This window comes from Oncorhynchus nerka, linkage group LG5, assembly GCF_034236695.1.
Source record: "Oncorhynchus nerka isolate Pitt River linkage group LG5, Oner_Uvic_2.0, whole genome shotgun sequence".
Taxonomy (NCBI): domain Eukaryota; kingdom Metazoa; phylum Chordata; class Actinopteri; order Salmoniformes; family Salmonidae; genus Oncorhynchus; species Oncorhynchus nerka.
The window spans coordinates 54,932,658-54,948,265 of NC_088400.1; the positions used below are offsets into that span (position 1 = coordinate 54,932,658).

The 15,608-nt window shown below is 43.2% G+C and overlaps 1 protein-coding gene across 1 annotated transcript in view; it reads left to right on the forward strand.

Moving 5' to 3' along the window:
* LOC115129643 (low-density lipoprotein receptor-related protein 1B-like) overlaps positions 1 to 15,608 on the forward strand; it is a 128,566-nt gene that overhangs the window by 42,034 nt on the left and 70,924 nt on the right. Inside the window, exons 40-50 of the mRNA XM_065018194.1 lie at positions 7,118 to 7,307; positions 8,182 to 8,386; positions 8,871 to 9,063; positions 9,876 to 10,001; positions 10,254 to 10,382; positions 10,616 to 10,735; positions 11,460 to 11,573; positions 11,866 to 12,015; positions 12,165 to 12,290; positions 13,705 to 13,824; positions 14,655 to 14,783. Coding sequence (XP_064874266.1) covers positions 7,118 to 7,307; positions 8,182 to 8,386; positions 8,871 to 9,063; positions 9,876 to 10,001; positions 10,254 to 10,382; positions 10,616 to 10,735; positions 11,460 to 11,573; positions 11,866 to 12,015; positions 12,165 to 12,290; positions 13,705 to 13,824; positions 14,655 to 14,783 — 1,602 coding nt within the window. The remainder of the gene's footprint in view (positions 1 to 7,117; positions 7,308 to 8,181; positions 8,387 to 8,870; positions 9,064 to 9,875; positions 10,002 to 10,253; positions 10,383 to 10,615; positions 10,736 to 11,459; positions 11,574 to 11,865; positions 12,016 to 12,164; positions 12,291 to 13,704; positions 13,825 to 14,654; positions 14,784 to 15,608) is intronic.

Sequence of the window (15,608 nt, forward strand, 5' to 3'; positions counted from 1 at the left end):
AGAGTGATTAAGATCCTACATCTGTAGCAAAGAGTAACGGGGAAGTGGAAATCCCTTGTAGAATGTACTTGCATTCACTTCTCACCTCCTTTCACATTGGATGCGTTCATTATTTTATTTCGGGCGCCATAGCTTCCTCCCTGCCTTTAGAAAGAAGATGAGAGAGAAGACTGATGAGCAAGTAAAGCTGCTGTTTCAAGTAGTGAACATTTCTTTCCCCCAATTTCAAAGGTCTTCAACTCTCCATTGACAAGAGCTCAAACTGTTACTTGGAGTGTGAAACCAGAGGGATCCCACATAATCTGACTGCCTTTCATGTACCACTGATGTCAACATTTAGAGACCGACTCAAGCCTCTTTTGTACGTCTCTGACAGAAACTCTGATCTTTTGCCACTTCTATTGCTTTCATTTGGTTGCTGACAGAAGTGGCAAAACTATCAAAGACTGCATTGTACAGCAAGATGAGATGTCAGTTGCAATGATTTTTAGAAGTGATACAGTAAATGTTATCTAGTTCTACGGGAGTTGTATATGATGAAAGGAATGCTATATAGAGAAGCTGTAGGTGTATTAATATTGTATAAGCCATTTAGCAGACACTTTTATCCAAAGACTTACAGGCATACGGGTAGTCCGGGGAATTGAACCCACTATTCTGGTGTTGCAAGGGCTGTGCTCTACCAACTGTGCTAGAGAAGACCAGGATTTGGTGTAGGTGTATAAAAGGGTTGGCCTGAGACTTGCTGTGAGCAGGTGAGGAGCGTGGTTGGTAGTTGGTATTGGCATTTCCTCTCATACAGGGGGGTTAATCCATCTTCGTTTGCAGCCAACTGTAATAGGTGATGGATGGCAAACAGGAAGTGATGTGATGACCCCTTCTGTCCCCACTGTAAATCACTCCGCAAAACCTTCAAACACGTTAAATCAGTTCCACCATAACATATTACCTGGTCTTTTCACACTGTCAGGGACAGCTGACTACTACTGGCATTTCCTCTCACTTTTTTTCAGCATTCTAATTCAAATTCTGTCCAACAATCATCACAATATATTTATTTAATTCCTGTTTCTTTCTGATGTACATGTAACAGAGTATAGCTTCCGTCCCTCTCCTTGCCCCAACCTGGGCTCGAACCAGGGACCCTCTGCACACATCGATGACAGCCACCCTTGAAGCATCGTTACCCATTGCTCCACAAAATCCGCGGCCCTTGCAGAGCAAGGGGAACAACTTCAAGGTCTCAGAGCGAGTGACGTCACCAATTGAAATGCTATTAGCGCGCACCACCGCTAACTAGCTAGCCATTTCACACCGGTTACATACAAACATAAGAAATAGAGGAAAAATAATATTAATAGACAGTAACTAAAACAACAGGAAAATTGACTTATTATTCTATAACATTTTTGAGCCCAGACCGATAAACCGATAAATACTGTGATTAAATACACTACATGACCATAAGTATGTGGACACCCTTGTTGAAAATCTCATTCCAATATCATGAGCATTAATATGGAGTTGGTCCCCCCCTTTTCTGCTATAATAGCCTCAACTCTTCTGGGAAGGCTTTCCACTAGATATTGGAACATTGATGCGGGGACTTGCTTCCATTTAGCCACAAGAGCATTAGAGAGGTCAGGCACTGATGTTGGGAGATTAGTGCTGGCTCGCAGTCGGCGTTCCAATTCATCCCAAAGGTTTTCGAAGATGAGGTCAGGGCTCTTCCAAACTGTTACCACAAAGTTGGAAGCACAGAATCATTCAAAATGTAATTGCATGCTGTAGCATTAAGATTTCCCTTCACTAGAACTAAGGGGACTAGCCCGAACCATGAAAAACAGCCCCAGACCATTATTCCTCCTCCACCAAACCTTACATTTGGCATTCGGGGCAGGTAGCGTTCTCCTGGCATCCGCCAAAACCAGAATTATCCATCAAACTGCCAGATGGGGCATGTGATTTATCACTCCAGAGAATGCGTTTCCACTGCTCCAGAGACCAATTGTGGCGAGCCTTACACCACTCCAGCCGACGCTTGGCATTGTGCATGGTGATGTTAGAGTTGTATGCAGTTGCTCTGCCATGGAAACCACTTTCATGAATCTCCCGACAAACAGTTATTGTGCTGACTTTTCTTCCAGTGGCCGTTTGGAACTTGGTAGTGAGTGTTGCAACCGAGGACAGACCATTTTTATATCTATGTGCTTCAGCACTTGCCGGTCCCGTTCTGTGAGCTTGTGTGGCCTACCACTTTGCGGCTGAGCCGTTGTTGCTCCTAGATGTTTCCACTTTACAATAACATCACTTGCAGTTGACAGGGTGCAGCTGTAGCAGGGCAGAAATTTGACGAACTTACTTGTTGGAAAGGTGGCATTCTATGTTGTGCTATGTTGAAAGCATGACTCATATGGTGGGGACTTAAAACTTCCGTATGCTTCAGTTTGGCTGGTGCCTATACGCGAACCGAACGAGTGTGCTCACATACTCCGTTAAAAAACCTTCATTTTAAAAATGAGAAAAAAAACAGTAATTGTAATGTTTGTCCATATTGAGACGCCATAGTCAGAATTAATCTAAGATAACAAAAGAAAATCTGTCATTCATTTTGACGTTTCTTCAGAGGAGATGTTAGTCACGCAATTTTGTAGTATTACCCAATGAAAATGTTTTCATGAAAACAAGTCGTCTCTTGTTGAATGACAACAACCACTTCATTGAAGAATCCCCACTCTTGACCAATCACCGACGAAGGGGCGTAGATTTCAGCTACCGACTTCAGCTTGCCTCGAGAGAAAAAATGTGAACGAGCAGCCCCAAAAAAACTTTACGAAGACCAAAACAAACAAAATCGTCACAAAATGTCATCATAATATATGCACAAACTGTTACGAACTCTTTCAGATGGGAAGCACGAGGACGCCTTTACTCTCATCCTATATAGACATCAGTGGCGGTCATTAGCTAAAGTAACGTCATGGTTAGCATAGCTAGTAGAACTAACACGTTAGTAAACCTGCTACAATCTCACAGTAGTATTACAGTGTACAGTCAATTTGTAAAACCAAAAGCTCACCTTGACTTAGAAGAGTTCCAGGGTTGTGTTGGAAAGTCATAGCCAGCTAGCTAACACAACATCCCTCTGTTTGAGCCAGGTGTTTCAGTGGGCTAAACTAGTTAGCTGCATTTGCTAGCTAAGTATTTGAAACTGAAAATGACAAAAAAAACTCTCTATTTCTCTCTTGCTTCTCCTTCATTTTGGAAGAAATTCATTTAACTGTTCAACTACTGCCTTTCTCTCTCTCCTTGAGTCAGCTACTCACCACATTTTATGCACTGTAGTGCTAACTAGCTGTAGCTTATGCTTTCAGAACTATATTAATTATCTGATCCTTTGATTGGGTGGACAACATGTCAGTTCATGCTGCAAGAACTCTGATAGGTTGGATGACATCCTCCGGAAGTTGTCACAATTACTGCATAAGTCTATGGAAGGGGGTGAGAACCATGAGCCTCCTAGGTTTTGTAATGACGTCAATCTACCCAGAGGAGGACGAAAGCTAGCAGTCCTCCGGCTACACCATGGTGTTATCCTACATGGTGCTGTTGAGGCTACTGTAAACCTTTACAAACTGTAAACCTTTGCAAAAATATTTTATGAAATTCACTGAGGGATGGCCCTCCCCTTCTTCCTCTGAGGAGCCTCCACTGATAGACATACAGTGAATATCAATGCCAATAGATGAATATGACATTTCTTCTGTATGTCCATTTGATACAGTGTTTTAGGGGGAATCAGGTGAACACACACACACACACACAGAGGTCTGTAGTTCCCTAATGCACATAGACAGCAGATCCCCATCACCCCATAGCCCCTGTAGCTTCACTGTAGTAGGCTAGGCTCCATGCTGACTTGGCTCAAATATATCTGACTGACCAGAAACGGGGAAGGAAGATCCATCAAAATAACTGAGGGGGGTTGGATGTTGGAGAGGAAAGGGAATAATGGTTGCACTTAAAGGAGGCTGGAGAAAGCACCAGCACTATTGCTATTTAATGATTAACGAATATGATATTTAAGTATCTCCTAAAATAATATTTTTGTCATCCATATAGGCCTATCCCCATGTCCAAACAAGTGTGTGATTTTACACTATTTGCAGAATTTATTCTGAATACATTTGGGCAGGGCAGATGAAGAGAATATGATTTTTCTGTTTGTTTAAAGATTTCATAGTGGTGTTGCCTGGCTCTATTCTCAATTCTTTGTATTACTTTTCCTTTTTTTACTGGTAGTGGCTGTAGATTTTTATGTCCTAGTTTGTGCTATTGTCCCGTCTGAATGTGAAACAGTGAGCAGCTGTGACACAGCACCACAGTCTTCTATTGTTAATCTCTTAGCACAGTGGGACATTTCTACACCTGCCTAGGCTCGTTAGGTTCCATTCAAATGAGTTTGGCATTGATTTATCTTTTAGGAAGAAACTCTACAGTTCGGTACAGCAAAATATGAAATAATGGGGATATATTCACAGGGATATCTAGGTGTATCCCGATGAAGGTTATTCAAATTCAGACCCAACCGGTTTGAAATCAAAGCGTTCAGAGTGTTGATCGCTACCCAGTACAGTTGACCACTGAATTCCTTCACGCCTAAATGCGTTATGTGGAAACCTTCATGACACCACCACATGAGACAACTTTTACAAGGCGTGCAAGATATCTCAATATATACACAATACCATTCAAAAGCTTGGGGTCACTTGGAAATGTCCTTGTTTTCCATGAAAACATGGTACATGAAATTAGTTGTAAAATGAATAGGAAATATAGTCAAGACAAGGACAAGGATATAAATGTTTTTTTAATTGACATAATATTTGTGTCCTTCAAACTTTGCCTTCATCAAATAATCCTCCATTTGAAGCAATTACAACCGTGCAGATCTACAGCATTCTACTCTAGTTGTCAATTTGTTGAGGTAATCTGAAGAGATTTCACCCCATGTTTCCTGAAGCACCTCCCACAAGTTGGAATGGCTTGATGGGCACTTTTTACGTACCATACTGCTCCCACAACAGCTCAATAGAGTTGAGATCAGGTGACTGTGCTGGCCACTCCATTATAGACAGAATACCAGCTGACTGCTTCTTCCTTAAATAGTTCTTGCATAGTTTGGAGCTGTGCTTTGGGTCATTTTCCTGTTGTAGGAGAAAATTGGCTTCAATTAAGCATCGTCCACAGGATATGGCGTTGCAAAATGGATTGATAGCCTTCCTTCTTCAAGATCCCTTTTACCCTGTACAAATATCCTACTTTACCACCACCAAAGCACCCCCAGACCATCACATTGCACAGTGCTTGACAGCACTCCTCCAGCATCTTTTCATTTTTTCTGCGTCTCACAGATGTTCTTCTTTGTGATCCGAAAACCTGAAACCTGGATTGGTCTGTCCATAACACTTTTTCCCCCCATCTTCCTCTGTCCAGTGTCTAAGTTCTTTTGCCCATCTTAATCGTTTCTTTTTTTTTTTTTGTATTTTTCACCCCTTTTTTCTCCCCAATTTCATGGTATCCAATTGGTAGTAGTTACAGTCTCATCGCTGCAACTCTCGTACGGACTCAGGAGAGGCAACGGTCGAGAGCCATGCGTCCTCCGAAACACAACCCAACCAAACCACACTGCTTCTTGACACAATGCCCATCAAACCAGGAAGCCAGCCGCACCAATGTGTCGGAGGAACCTGGCGACCGTGTCAGCGTGCACTGCGCCCGGCCCGCCACAGGAGTCACTAGTGCGCGATGAGACAAGGATATCCCTGCCGGCCAAACCCTCCCTAACCCGGTCCCATGGGCCTCTTAATCGTTTCTTTTTATTAGCCCGTCTGAAATATGGCTTTTTTCTGCCTAGGCCAGCATCCCGGATCTCTTCACTGTTGACGTTGAGACTGGTGTTTTGCAGGTACTATTTAATGAAGCTGCCAGTTGAGGACTTGTGAGGCATCTGTTTATCAAACTAGACACTATAATATACTTGTCCTCTTTCTCAGTTGTGCACCGGAACCTCCCACTCCTCTCTCTATTCTGGTTAGAGCCAGTTTGTTCTGTGAAGGGAGTAGTACACAGCGTTGCATGAGATCTTCCGTTTCTTGGCAATTTCTTGAATGGAATAGCCTTAATTTCTCAGAACAAGAATAGACTGAGGAATTTCAGAAGAAAATCTTTGTTTTTGGCCATTTTGAGCCTGAAATCGAACCCACAAATGCTGATGCTCCAGATACTCAAGTAGTCTAAAGAAGGCCAGTTTTATTGCTTCTTTAATCACCACAAAAGTTTTCAGCTGTGCTAACATAATTGCAAAATGGTTTACTAATGATCAATTAGCCTTTTCAAATTATAAACTTGGATTAGCTAACACAACATGCCATTGTAACACAGGAGTGAAGGTTGCTGATAATGGGCCTCTACGCCTATGTAGATATTCCATTTAAAAAATCTGCCGTTTCCAGCTACAATAGTCATTTACAACATTAACAATGTCTACACTATATTTCTTATCAATTTGATGGTATTTTAATGGACAAAAATGTTGCTTTTCTTTCAAAAACAAGGACATTTCTAAGTGACCCCAAACTTTTGAACGGTAATATACATATATATATATATTTTTTTTTTCTTACTTTACCATGAAAGAAAAGACTAATTCGCTCACTGTGTTTGACTGTATCACGTGTGTTTGTTGAGCTCTTCTTACTCAAGCAAAGGTCAGATTATTGTTATTCAGTATTTGTCAATGTTATATTCAGTGTTATAAACTGGGTGGTAGGAGCCCTGAATGCTGATTGGCTGAAAGCTGTGGTATATTAGACCGTACACTACGGGTATGACAAAAAATTACTTTTAACTGTTTTAATTATGTTGGTAATCAGTGTATAATAGCAATAAGGCACCTCGGGATTTTGGTATATGGCCAATATCTCACGGTTAACCACGGCTTACTCCGTGTTGCGTCGTGCCTAAGAACATGGCTCTTAGCCATGATATATTGGCAATATATCACACCCCCCGTGACTTATTGCTTAATTATATCATTATTATTGTTGCCGTGTAGATGTGGGGTCAGTAGAGGGCCTGGCGTACCATGGAGCCTGGGACTCACTTTATTGGACCAGCTCCACCACAGCCACCGTCAGCAGGCACAGCCTGGACCAGAGTCTCCCCGGGGCCTTCACCAGAGAGGCTGTGGTCACACTGGCAGAGGAAGACCACCCACATAACCTGGCTCTGGAGGAGTGTCAGAAGTAGGTGTTAAACCTTCACTGCTCCTAATGTCTTACACAGGCCCTTAGTGGCCTACATTAGATGCTCACTTGGGTATATGGTTTGTGTTATGTACTCGGTTAGCAAATCTATTGAAAACTTCTGCTATCAGGGGAATGAGGTTTATAACTGCTCTGGGGGAGTGTCAGAAGTGTTCTATCATCATTCGTTACTGATCCTAATGTCTTACAGTGGATGGTTCTTTTATGTTTTCTTTACCTCCCTTTTATCCCTTATTATCCTTCACAAGAACATGAGAGTCTTAAAAACATCACACAATTATTTTGCTTTAGAATGTGAGGATGGGAACATGTTCATATCTTTAGAAAATAGAGAAAGAAGAAGTAGATTTGCGTTTCCCTGGAGAATGGAAATAATCATTCAGTGTAGACGTTGGATGTTTACTATACATTTGTAATGAACACGAGGGGAGACAAAGCTGGTTTTATAGTGCAGGGCTTCAAGTGCAGGTGTTTATTGCAAAGGACCACAGGAGGAGGCAGGTAGCTGGGTCCAGGGACAGGCAGGGAAAAGGCTAGTAAAGTAGTCCGGGAGATCCGGCAATAGGTAGATAAACAGAAATCCAATAAGCTAAAGTACAGGCAGGGAAGAGTCAATCACGGGGAAAAACAGAGCTCTGAAAGACGTGTGTCACAAAACAAACAATACCTCACAGTGATGGGGTGCAAAGAACTGAACTAAATAGTGTGTGGTAATGGCATACAGGTGTGTGAACAGGTGATTGGGATCTGGAGAGTGAGCTGCGTTCAGGAGATCTGGGTGAGATCTAGGTGTTTGAGAGGGTGAGCTTCTGTGAAAGTCTCAATAGTGTTTTTGTTTTCACTGCTGATGCAGCCTGATGTTCTGGACTAACTGGAATGAACTGCGCCCCAGCATTATGAGATCCACCCTGTCAGGGAACAACATCCAGAGTGTCATCACCGCGGACATCCTCACACCTAATGGACTCACCATCGACCACACCGCTGAGAAACTCTTCTTCTCCGATGGCAGTCTGGGAAAGATTGAACGATGTGAATATGATGGCTCACACAGATATGTAAGGAGAAATAAATATATATATTTATATTTATACATACACTGTATGTTATTCTGAATAGAATGATTAAGTCACATCTTGTACACTCTTGGAAAAAATGGTGCTATCTTGAACCTAAAAGGGTTCTTCGGCGTGTCCCCACAGGAAAACCCCTTGAAGAACCCTTTACAGGTGCTTGTACCCTTTTTGTTCCAGGTAGAACCCTTTTGGGTTCCATGAATAACCATTTGCACAGACAGTTGGAACCAAAAAGGGTTATCCTATGGGGACAGCTGAAGAACCCTTTTGGAAACCTTTTCTCTAAGAGTGTACCATCAGATTTAGAAATGATTCCAGCTGTCTCATACCTCTTCTCATGCTTGAGTATGTGACGTCCAAGTATCTGTTGATGTATTTCAACCTAAATTAATATGACTAAACAAATGACTAAAACATGAGCATAAAACCAATTTAACACCATTTTCTTCTTACGTTCAATCTGTAGGTAATTATGAAGTCAGGTCCAGGAACCTTCTTTGGCCTGGCTATCTATGGGAACTTCCTGTTCTGGTCTGATTGGGTACGGAGGGCGGTGGTACGCTCCAATAAGTACACAGGTGGCGAAATTAAGGTCCTTAGAGCCGACATCCCCCACCAGCCAATGGGAATTGTTGCAGTTTCCAACAATACCAACAATTGTAAGTGAATTCTATACAGTACATCAAAGCACAACTCACTTGTCAACATGGAATCTTCTATACGTTGTCTAAAATATACACACAAAATGTGGTATTTTTGTGAGTAGACTATTTTGCAATTGTGGGTGATAAAATGTAACTGCAGCCTGTGATGGTTTGCATGTGGTTACAACCCTGTGTAGCTGTGTTTGACCATTTGGCATGAACATTATGCAGTACTTCCTATAGACCCAGCTACCTTCCCTGATTAATTACCACTCAATATAAATCTGTTATTGAATAAACAACTCCAACAATCCCAACCTCCAGTGCCACAGGCTATCCCATGTTGTCGGGCCTGTGCTTCAGTGGAGCCCAAGCTTGGCACAGTGCTTCAGCTGAATCTGTACCATTCGAGCAGAGAAATATATATTCTCGCTCTCGCTCTCTCTCTCTCTCTCTCTGGAGTGAGCAGACGTGTGTGTGTGTGTGTGTGTGTGAGTGTGTGTGTGTGTGTACTAAGGGGGCAGCATGATGGCGTAGTTTATAGCTTACCGCTCCATTCCACTGTTCAAGCCAAACAGAGTTCAAAGATGGTCCCCAACAGAGAAGTCTACCTTTCTACCACAACACTGCCCTTGAAAAGTTTTCAGTGCTTGATTTAGAAAAATGTGGAAGCTGAAACTCTTTATGGGAGGCACTGCAAGTAGGAAATAAAGCATGCCATTTGGATTATAAAAAATGAGCAATATATTGTCCTGTTTATTTTGAGGTTGATGTGTGTTTTCTGTAACATGATGTACTACAGTACCCACAATGATCTGTTTTCCCAGGTGAACTGTCCCCTTGCACAGTGCTGAACGGTGGATGTCATGACCTTTGTCTTCTGACCCCTCACGGCACAGTCAACTGTAGCTGCAGAGGAGAGAGACTAATACTGGAAGATAACAGATGTGTATGTAAGTCTAGTACCTTGTCTTTTCCCCTCTAATTCATGGGTAAACAGCATCTGGCTCGAAGGACCATGTGAATGTCTTGCTAATAGACAAATAGACAATAGGCATCTGATAGTGTCACTGTCAGATGAATCAATGAAGATGGGCATTGAAGAAGGATGTTTGTTGGAGACTGTCTGGGAGGGATATAGCAGAAAGCAGACACTTCTGTTTGTATGAAGAATCCCCCAAAATGATTTTCTCTTCTTTTTACAGCTGAAAACTCCTCCTGCAACATCCACACTGAGTTTGAGTGTGGGAACGGGGAGTGTATCGACTATCAGCTGACATGTGACGGAATAGCACACTGCAAAGACAAGTCTGATGAGAAAATGAAATACTGTGGTAAGTACGCACCCAATATGCTTTACTGTACTAGTTCACCGGTCCTCAGATGAAAATCCCTACCGAGCCCCCGCGGGGCTCTTGTCCAATAGAATGAGTTCAGACTCACTCACTTCCTGAAATCCATGAAGGAGAAGAGAAACAGTATTCAAGTGAATGTCATGTAATTCCTTTGGTCGAATCTCTTCCTGAAGTGTCTTTGTATCACTTTTGTTTTTCTTCCTCTCTTACAGATAACAGAAACTGTAGACGGGGCTTCAAGAGCTGCTATAACCAGCGCTGTGTGGTCAATAGGCGGGTTTGTGATGGGGTGAACGACTGTGGAGATGATTCCGACGAGGTTTATTGTAACAGTGAGTAATAAGAATCTGATGAATTTACATGCCCTGTCCGACAGACAACATAATCTGTACTATATTATTACTGTATAAACAAATAAATAGCTTTAGAACTCCTGTCCCTCCTATTAGATTTCATAGAGGAACATTTCTCCAAGCAAGGATAATATTATCTATTATTTTTATTTTACCCCCTTTTTCCCCAATTTCGTGGTATCCAATTGTTAGTAGTTACTATCTTTTCTCATTGCTACAACTCCTGTACGGGATCAGGAGAGACAAAGGTCAAAACCCAACCAAGCCCCACTGCTTCTTAACACAGCGCGCATCCAACCCTGAAGCCAGCCGCACCAGGAAACACCGTGCACCTGACGACCTGGTTAGCATGCAATGCGCCCGGCCTGACACAGGAGCCGCTAGTGCGCGATGAGACAAGTATATCCCTACCGGCCAAACCCTCCCTAACCCAGACGACGCCAGGCCAATTGTGCGTCGCCCCACGGACCTCCCGGTTGCGGCCAGCTGCGACAGAGCCTGGGCGTGAACCCAGAGTCTCTGGTGGCACAGCTAGCACTGCGATGCAGTGCCCTAGACTACTGTGGCACCCGGGAGTCCAATGTTATCTATTCTTATCTATCTCTTCACCTGACGACGAACCAAAGAGATGGACTTCAAATACAACATATTTTTATCCCTCATTTCTTAATCTTTTCATTTCGGACCTGTATTTTCTCTCCAGATTCCTCATGCTCCCCCTCAGACTGGCGTTGTCTGAATGGGGTTTGTATTCCGGCCTCGGCCCGCTGCAATCAGATCATCGACTGTCCCGACGCCTCAGATGAGAAGAACTGCAGTAAGATAAGCCTCTGTTAAAGCGCCATACCGTAACTTTGTTAAGGCGCCACACTACGACATTGCCTTTCCCATGTAGCTTTTCCACGTAGCTGGTCTGTAGTCTAGCCTGGTCATGTGTCTTTTTAATGTTAGATAAAAGAGAAGAAGGAACGTCCGCACCTCGGAATTTGAAGTTATTTTTCATTGTTATATCAGGACACTATGCTATTATAGATAAAACAGTGTGTAGCCAGGAATCAATCCCTAACCTTAGGCTTTGGATATGCCGGTCGAATGCCCACTTTCTCTAGGCAACACAGGCTGCTTGGATTACTACATGCTGGGGGTGAAGGAGACAGTGTTCGTCAGCTGCAACTCTACCTCCCTCTGTGTCCACCCCTCCTGGATGTGTGATGGAGCCAACGACTGTGGGGATTATGCAGATGAAACCAACTGCCAGAGTATGTTTTTATCCTTCCTTTTTTCTCTTCTGTGACGCCAGTTCTGTCGGCTACTGTTGATGTGGCCGTGTACCAGACAGACACCAGGCCTAGTGGGATGCATTTTAAGATATCTTGAAATTGTGTCTTGGCTTCTGGTTTCTCCCCAGCTCCTTCCCTCAGAAAGAGATGTGAGGAAGGCCATTTTGCTTGCCCCAGTGGAAACTGCATCCACACTGTCTGGCTGTGTGACGGAGTGAAAGACTGTGAAGACGGAGCAGATGAATTCCAGTGTGGTATGATATCAGAGATATTTACTTACCTAATATTTATTTACATTACATTTATTTCAGCAAGCACATTGCACTGATTTGTAGCCACTGCCATTGATTTGAGAGAGTCTAAATTATTCAAATGACTCTGTTTAAAGTAACGGTTGGATCATTATGTTGTAGGGTACGTCCTGCATGAAATGCTGACAATGCTCAAGGTGGCCAAATATAATGGAGAATTTCTAGGTTGAAAGATTTCTCCTCTTGTCCTGTATCCCCTGTTGTGTCTGGTCAATACATTGGGTCAATACGGACAGATAAGAAGATAAGATAACCCAGTGTTGCTGGTTTGTTCATGTGGGTCATTAAAGGAAGCAGTGAAGGGGTGTCTCCTGCTGAGCCCAATGCTTCCATCCCTGATTTGATCCCTATGTGGAAATCTCCCACAATCACTGTTCAAAGCCTCCCCTGAGGAATAATGATGGGAGGAGATGCTTCACTCCTGCTGTTGGTTCTTCAGGGCAGAGCAGTAGACTATGCTGCTGTAACCCAAACAGAATAGCAATAACAAATATCCTATTTATATTTGTTGTGGATTTGCTCATCGTCTGTCTATTTGAATGAGTCCCAGCCAGTAGTGGTTGGATGCACACACCGTGTTGTTGGTGCCCGCTGTCTGTGTGGCATAGTTCACACCGTGTTGTTGGTGCCCGCTGTTTGTGTGGCATAGTTCACACCGTGTTGTTGGTGCCCGCTGTTTGTGTGGCATAGTTCACACTGACCTTGTCCATGTAGCCATACAGTTATTGTTAATGGTTGCTCTCTGGCTGCCCAAGGAAGCAGCTCCACAGTGTCATCATAAAATTGATGTGAAATGCTAACAAATAAACAGACATTTCTTTCTCTCTCTTTCTTTATGTCTCTCCCTCCCTCCTCTCTCTCTCTCCCTCTTTCTCGCTCTCGCTCTCTCTCTCTCTCTGCTTGCTAAGGCTGAATCATTTTTACCTCACTTGGCGCTCCTTCACTCCTTTTGTACATGGTTTGAATGTAAGACAAGCATTACTTTGAAAGTGCTTACGACTGAGGGAATGTTGTTTGTTTGTATCTAATTTCACAGATGACATTGATATAGTGATATCATTTCCCACCTGCATTAGAATAGAGACTCCCTTCAAAATTGTTTACCTTCACCTCCGTATGTGATATTATTTTCTTCACCTTTTCTGTTCAAAGACTGACCTACCTTTTATTGTACGTGACTTGACTGCAATTTCATATTACTCTATAACGGTTGAAACCTGGGCCCATTTGGACTTGCACACTACCGTGCTATATCATTCATTTATCACTGCTCTCTGCACGGTTAATTGTGAAGATGTTTACATGCTTCCTGTCCCAATGAAATACCATATAATGTGTTATATTTCATTTTGTCTAGACTTATCCTGCCTGTGGAACCAGTTTGCCTGCTCTAAGAACAAGTGCATAGCCAAGCAGTGGCTTTGTGATGGAGAGGACGACTGTGGGGATGGATTGGACGAGAGCGCAGAGATCTGTGGTATAAAAACACAGCTGAATTTATTAACACTATGTTGACTCAAATGTGTCAAACTACAGATCCGGGTTCGACCCCGGGCTGTGTCGCTGCTGGCTGCACCCGGGAGACCCATGAGGCGGCGCACATTTGGCCCAGCGTCGTCCGGGTTAGGGGAGGGTTTGGCCAGCTGGGATGTCCTTGTTCCATCGCGCTCTAGCGACTCCTTGTGGCAGCCCGGCGCATGCACGCTGATTCGGTCGCCAGCTGTACAGTGTTTCCTCCGACACATTGGTGCGGCAGGCTTCCGGGTTAAGCGAGCAATGTGTCAAGAAGCAACGCAGCTTGGCGGGGTCATGTTTCGAGGTGCAGACGTGACCTTCGCCTCTACCGAGTCCGTACGGGAGTTGCAGCGATGGGACAAGACTAACTACCAATTGGATATCATGAAATTGGGGAGAAAAAGGCGTAAAAAGTACAACAAAAAGAAAGGGACAGGGAAAGATTCAGTTAATATATTTGACATTTTACGAGATACATCGTTGGTGGAGATATATAGATGAGCAATTTGCTACAGAGATGTGGATTTCATGTTTTTCAGTAATATTTGCACAGACTCTTCAGAAAGTCTTGTAAATATCTGTATTTCTATTACTGTAATTGTGCAGATTCTGTATCCTTGATTGCCAGTCTGTTTTTGCTGTCTTGCCAAATCATTATCATAGCAAACATGGTTGGCATGGCAATTCCTTAAGGAGTTGGCTATTGAGCTGAAACAGACTGGCGCTCAGGCTACAGATTCTTCAGTTCGGTAAAATAATGTTTTGACCAGGAATCCTATTGTACATATCCAGGTACGGCTACCTGTGGCCCAGGGTTGTTTAGTTGCCCAGAGTCGTACGGCTGCGTCCCCAAACACTGGCTTTGTGATGGGGAGAGGGACTGTCCAGATGGGAGTGATGAGCTCTCTGCTGCTGGCTGTGGTAATAATATTGTTCTGAAGTTCTCCAACAGAAATCACAGTCATAGTGTACTCACTCCCTTTTCTAAAGCACATATTATAATGATAATAATAAGGACATGTGTCTAACAGTGTAGTCCAAGTCCCTTTTGTAAAACACAAATGTCTCAATACATGTCTGTCATAGGGTATTGCCGTCTGAAGGCCTCCAGACAGAAAACAAACAGCAGACAATCATAGCGTAGTCCCATTTGTAAAGCAAAAATGTCTCATTACATTTCTGTCATTGTGCATTGGTCAATACATTCGGTCAATATTGTGTATTCAGAATCGCTATTGCAAAGCAAAAATGACTCAATACGTTTCTGTTACAACAAAAAAATTGAAAAATAATCGGCACTCCATCTTCTACAGTGCTGTAAAACCATATTTCACCTTGACACACACTCTACATTATCAAAAGTATGTGGACACCAACTCGTCGAACGTCTCATTCCAAAATTATGGGCATTAATATGGAGTTGGTCCCCCCTTTGCTGCTATAACAGCCTCCACTCTTCTGGGAAGGCTTTCCACTAGATGTTGGAACATTGCTGCGGGGACTTGCTTCCATTCAGCCATGAGCATTATTGAGGTCGGGCACTGATGTTGGACGATTAGGCTTGACTCGCAGTCGGCGTTCCAATTCATCCCAAAGCACCTACAGTTGACCGGGGCAGCTCTAGCAGGTCAGAAATTTGACGAACTGACTTGTTGGAAAGGTGGCATCCTATGACGGTGCCACATTGAAAGTCACTGAGCTCTTCAGTAAGGCCATTCTTCTGTGAATGTTTGTCTATGGAGATTG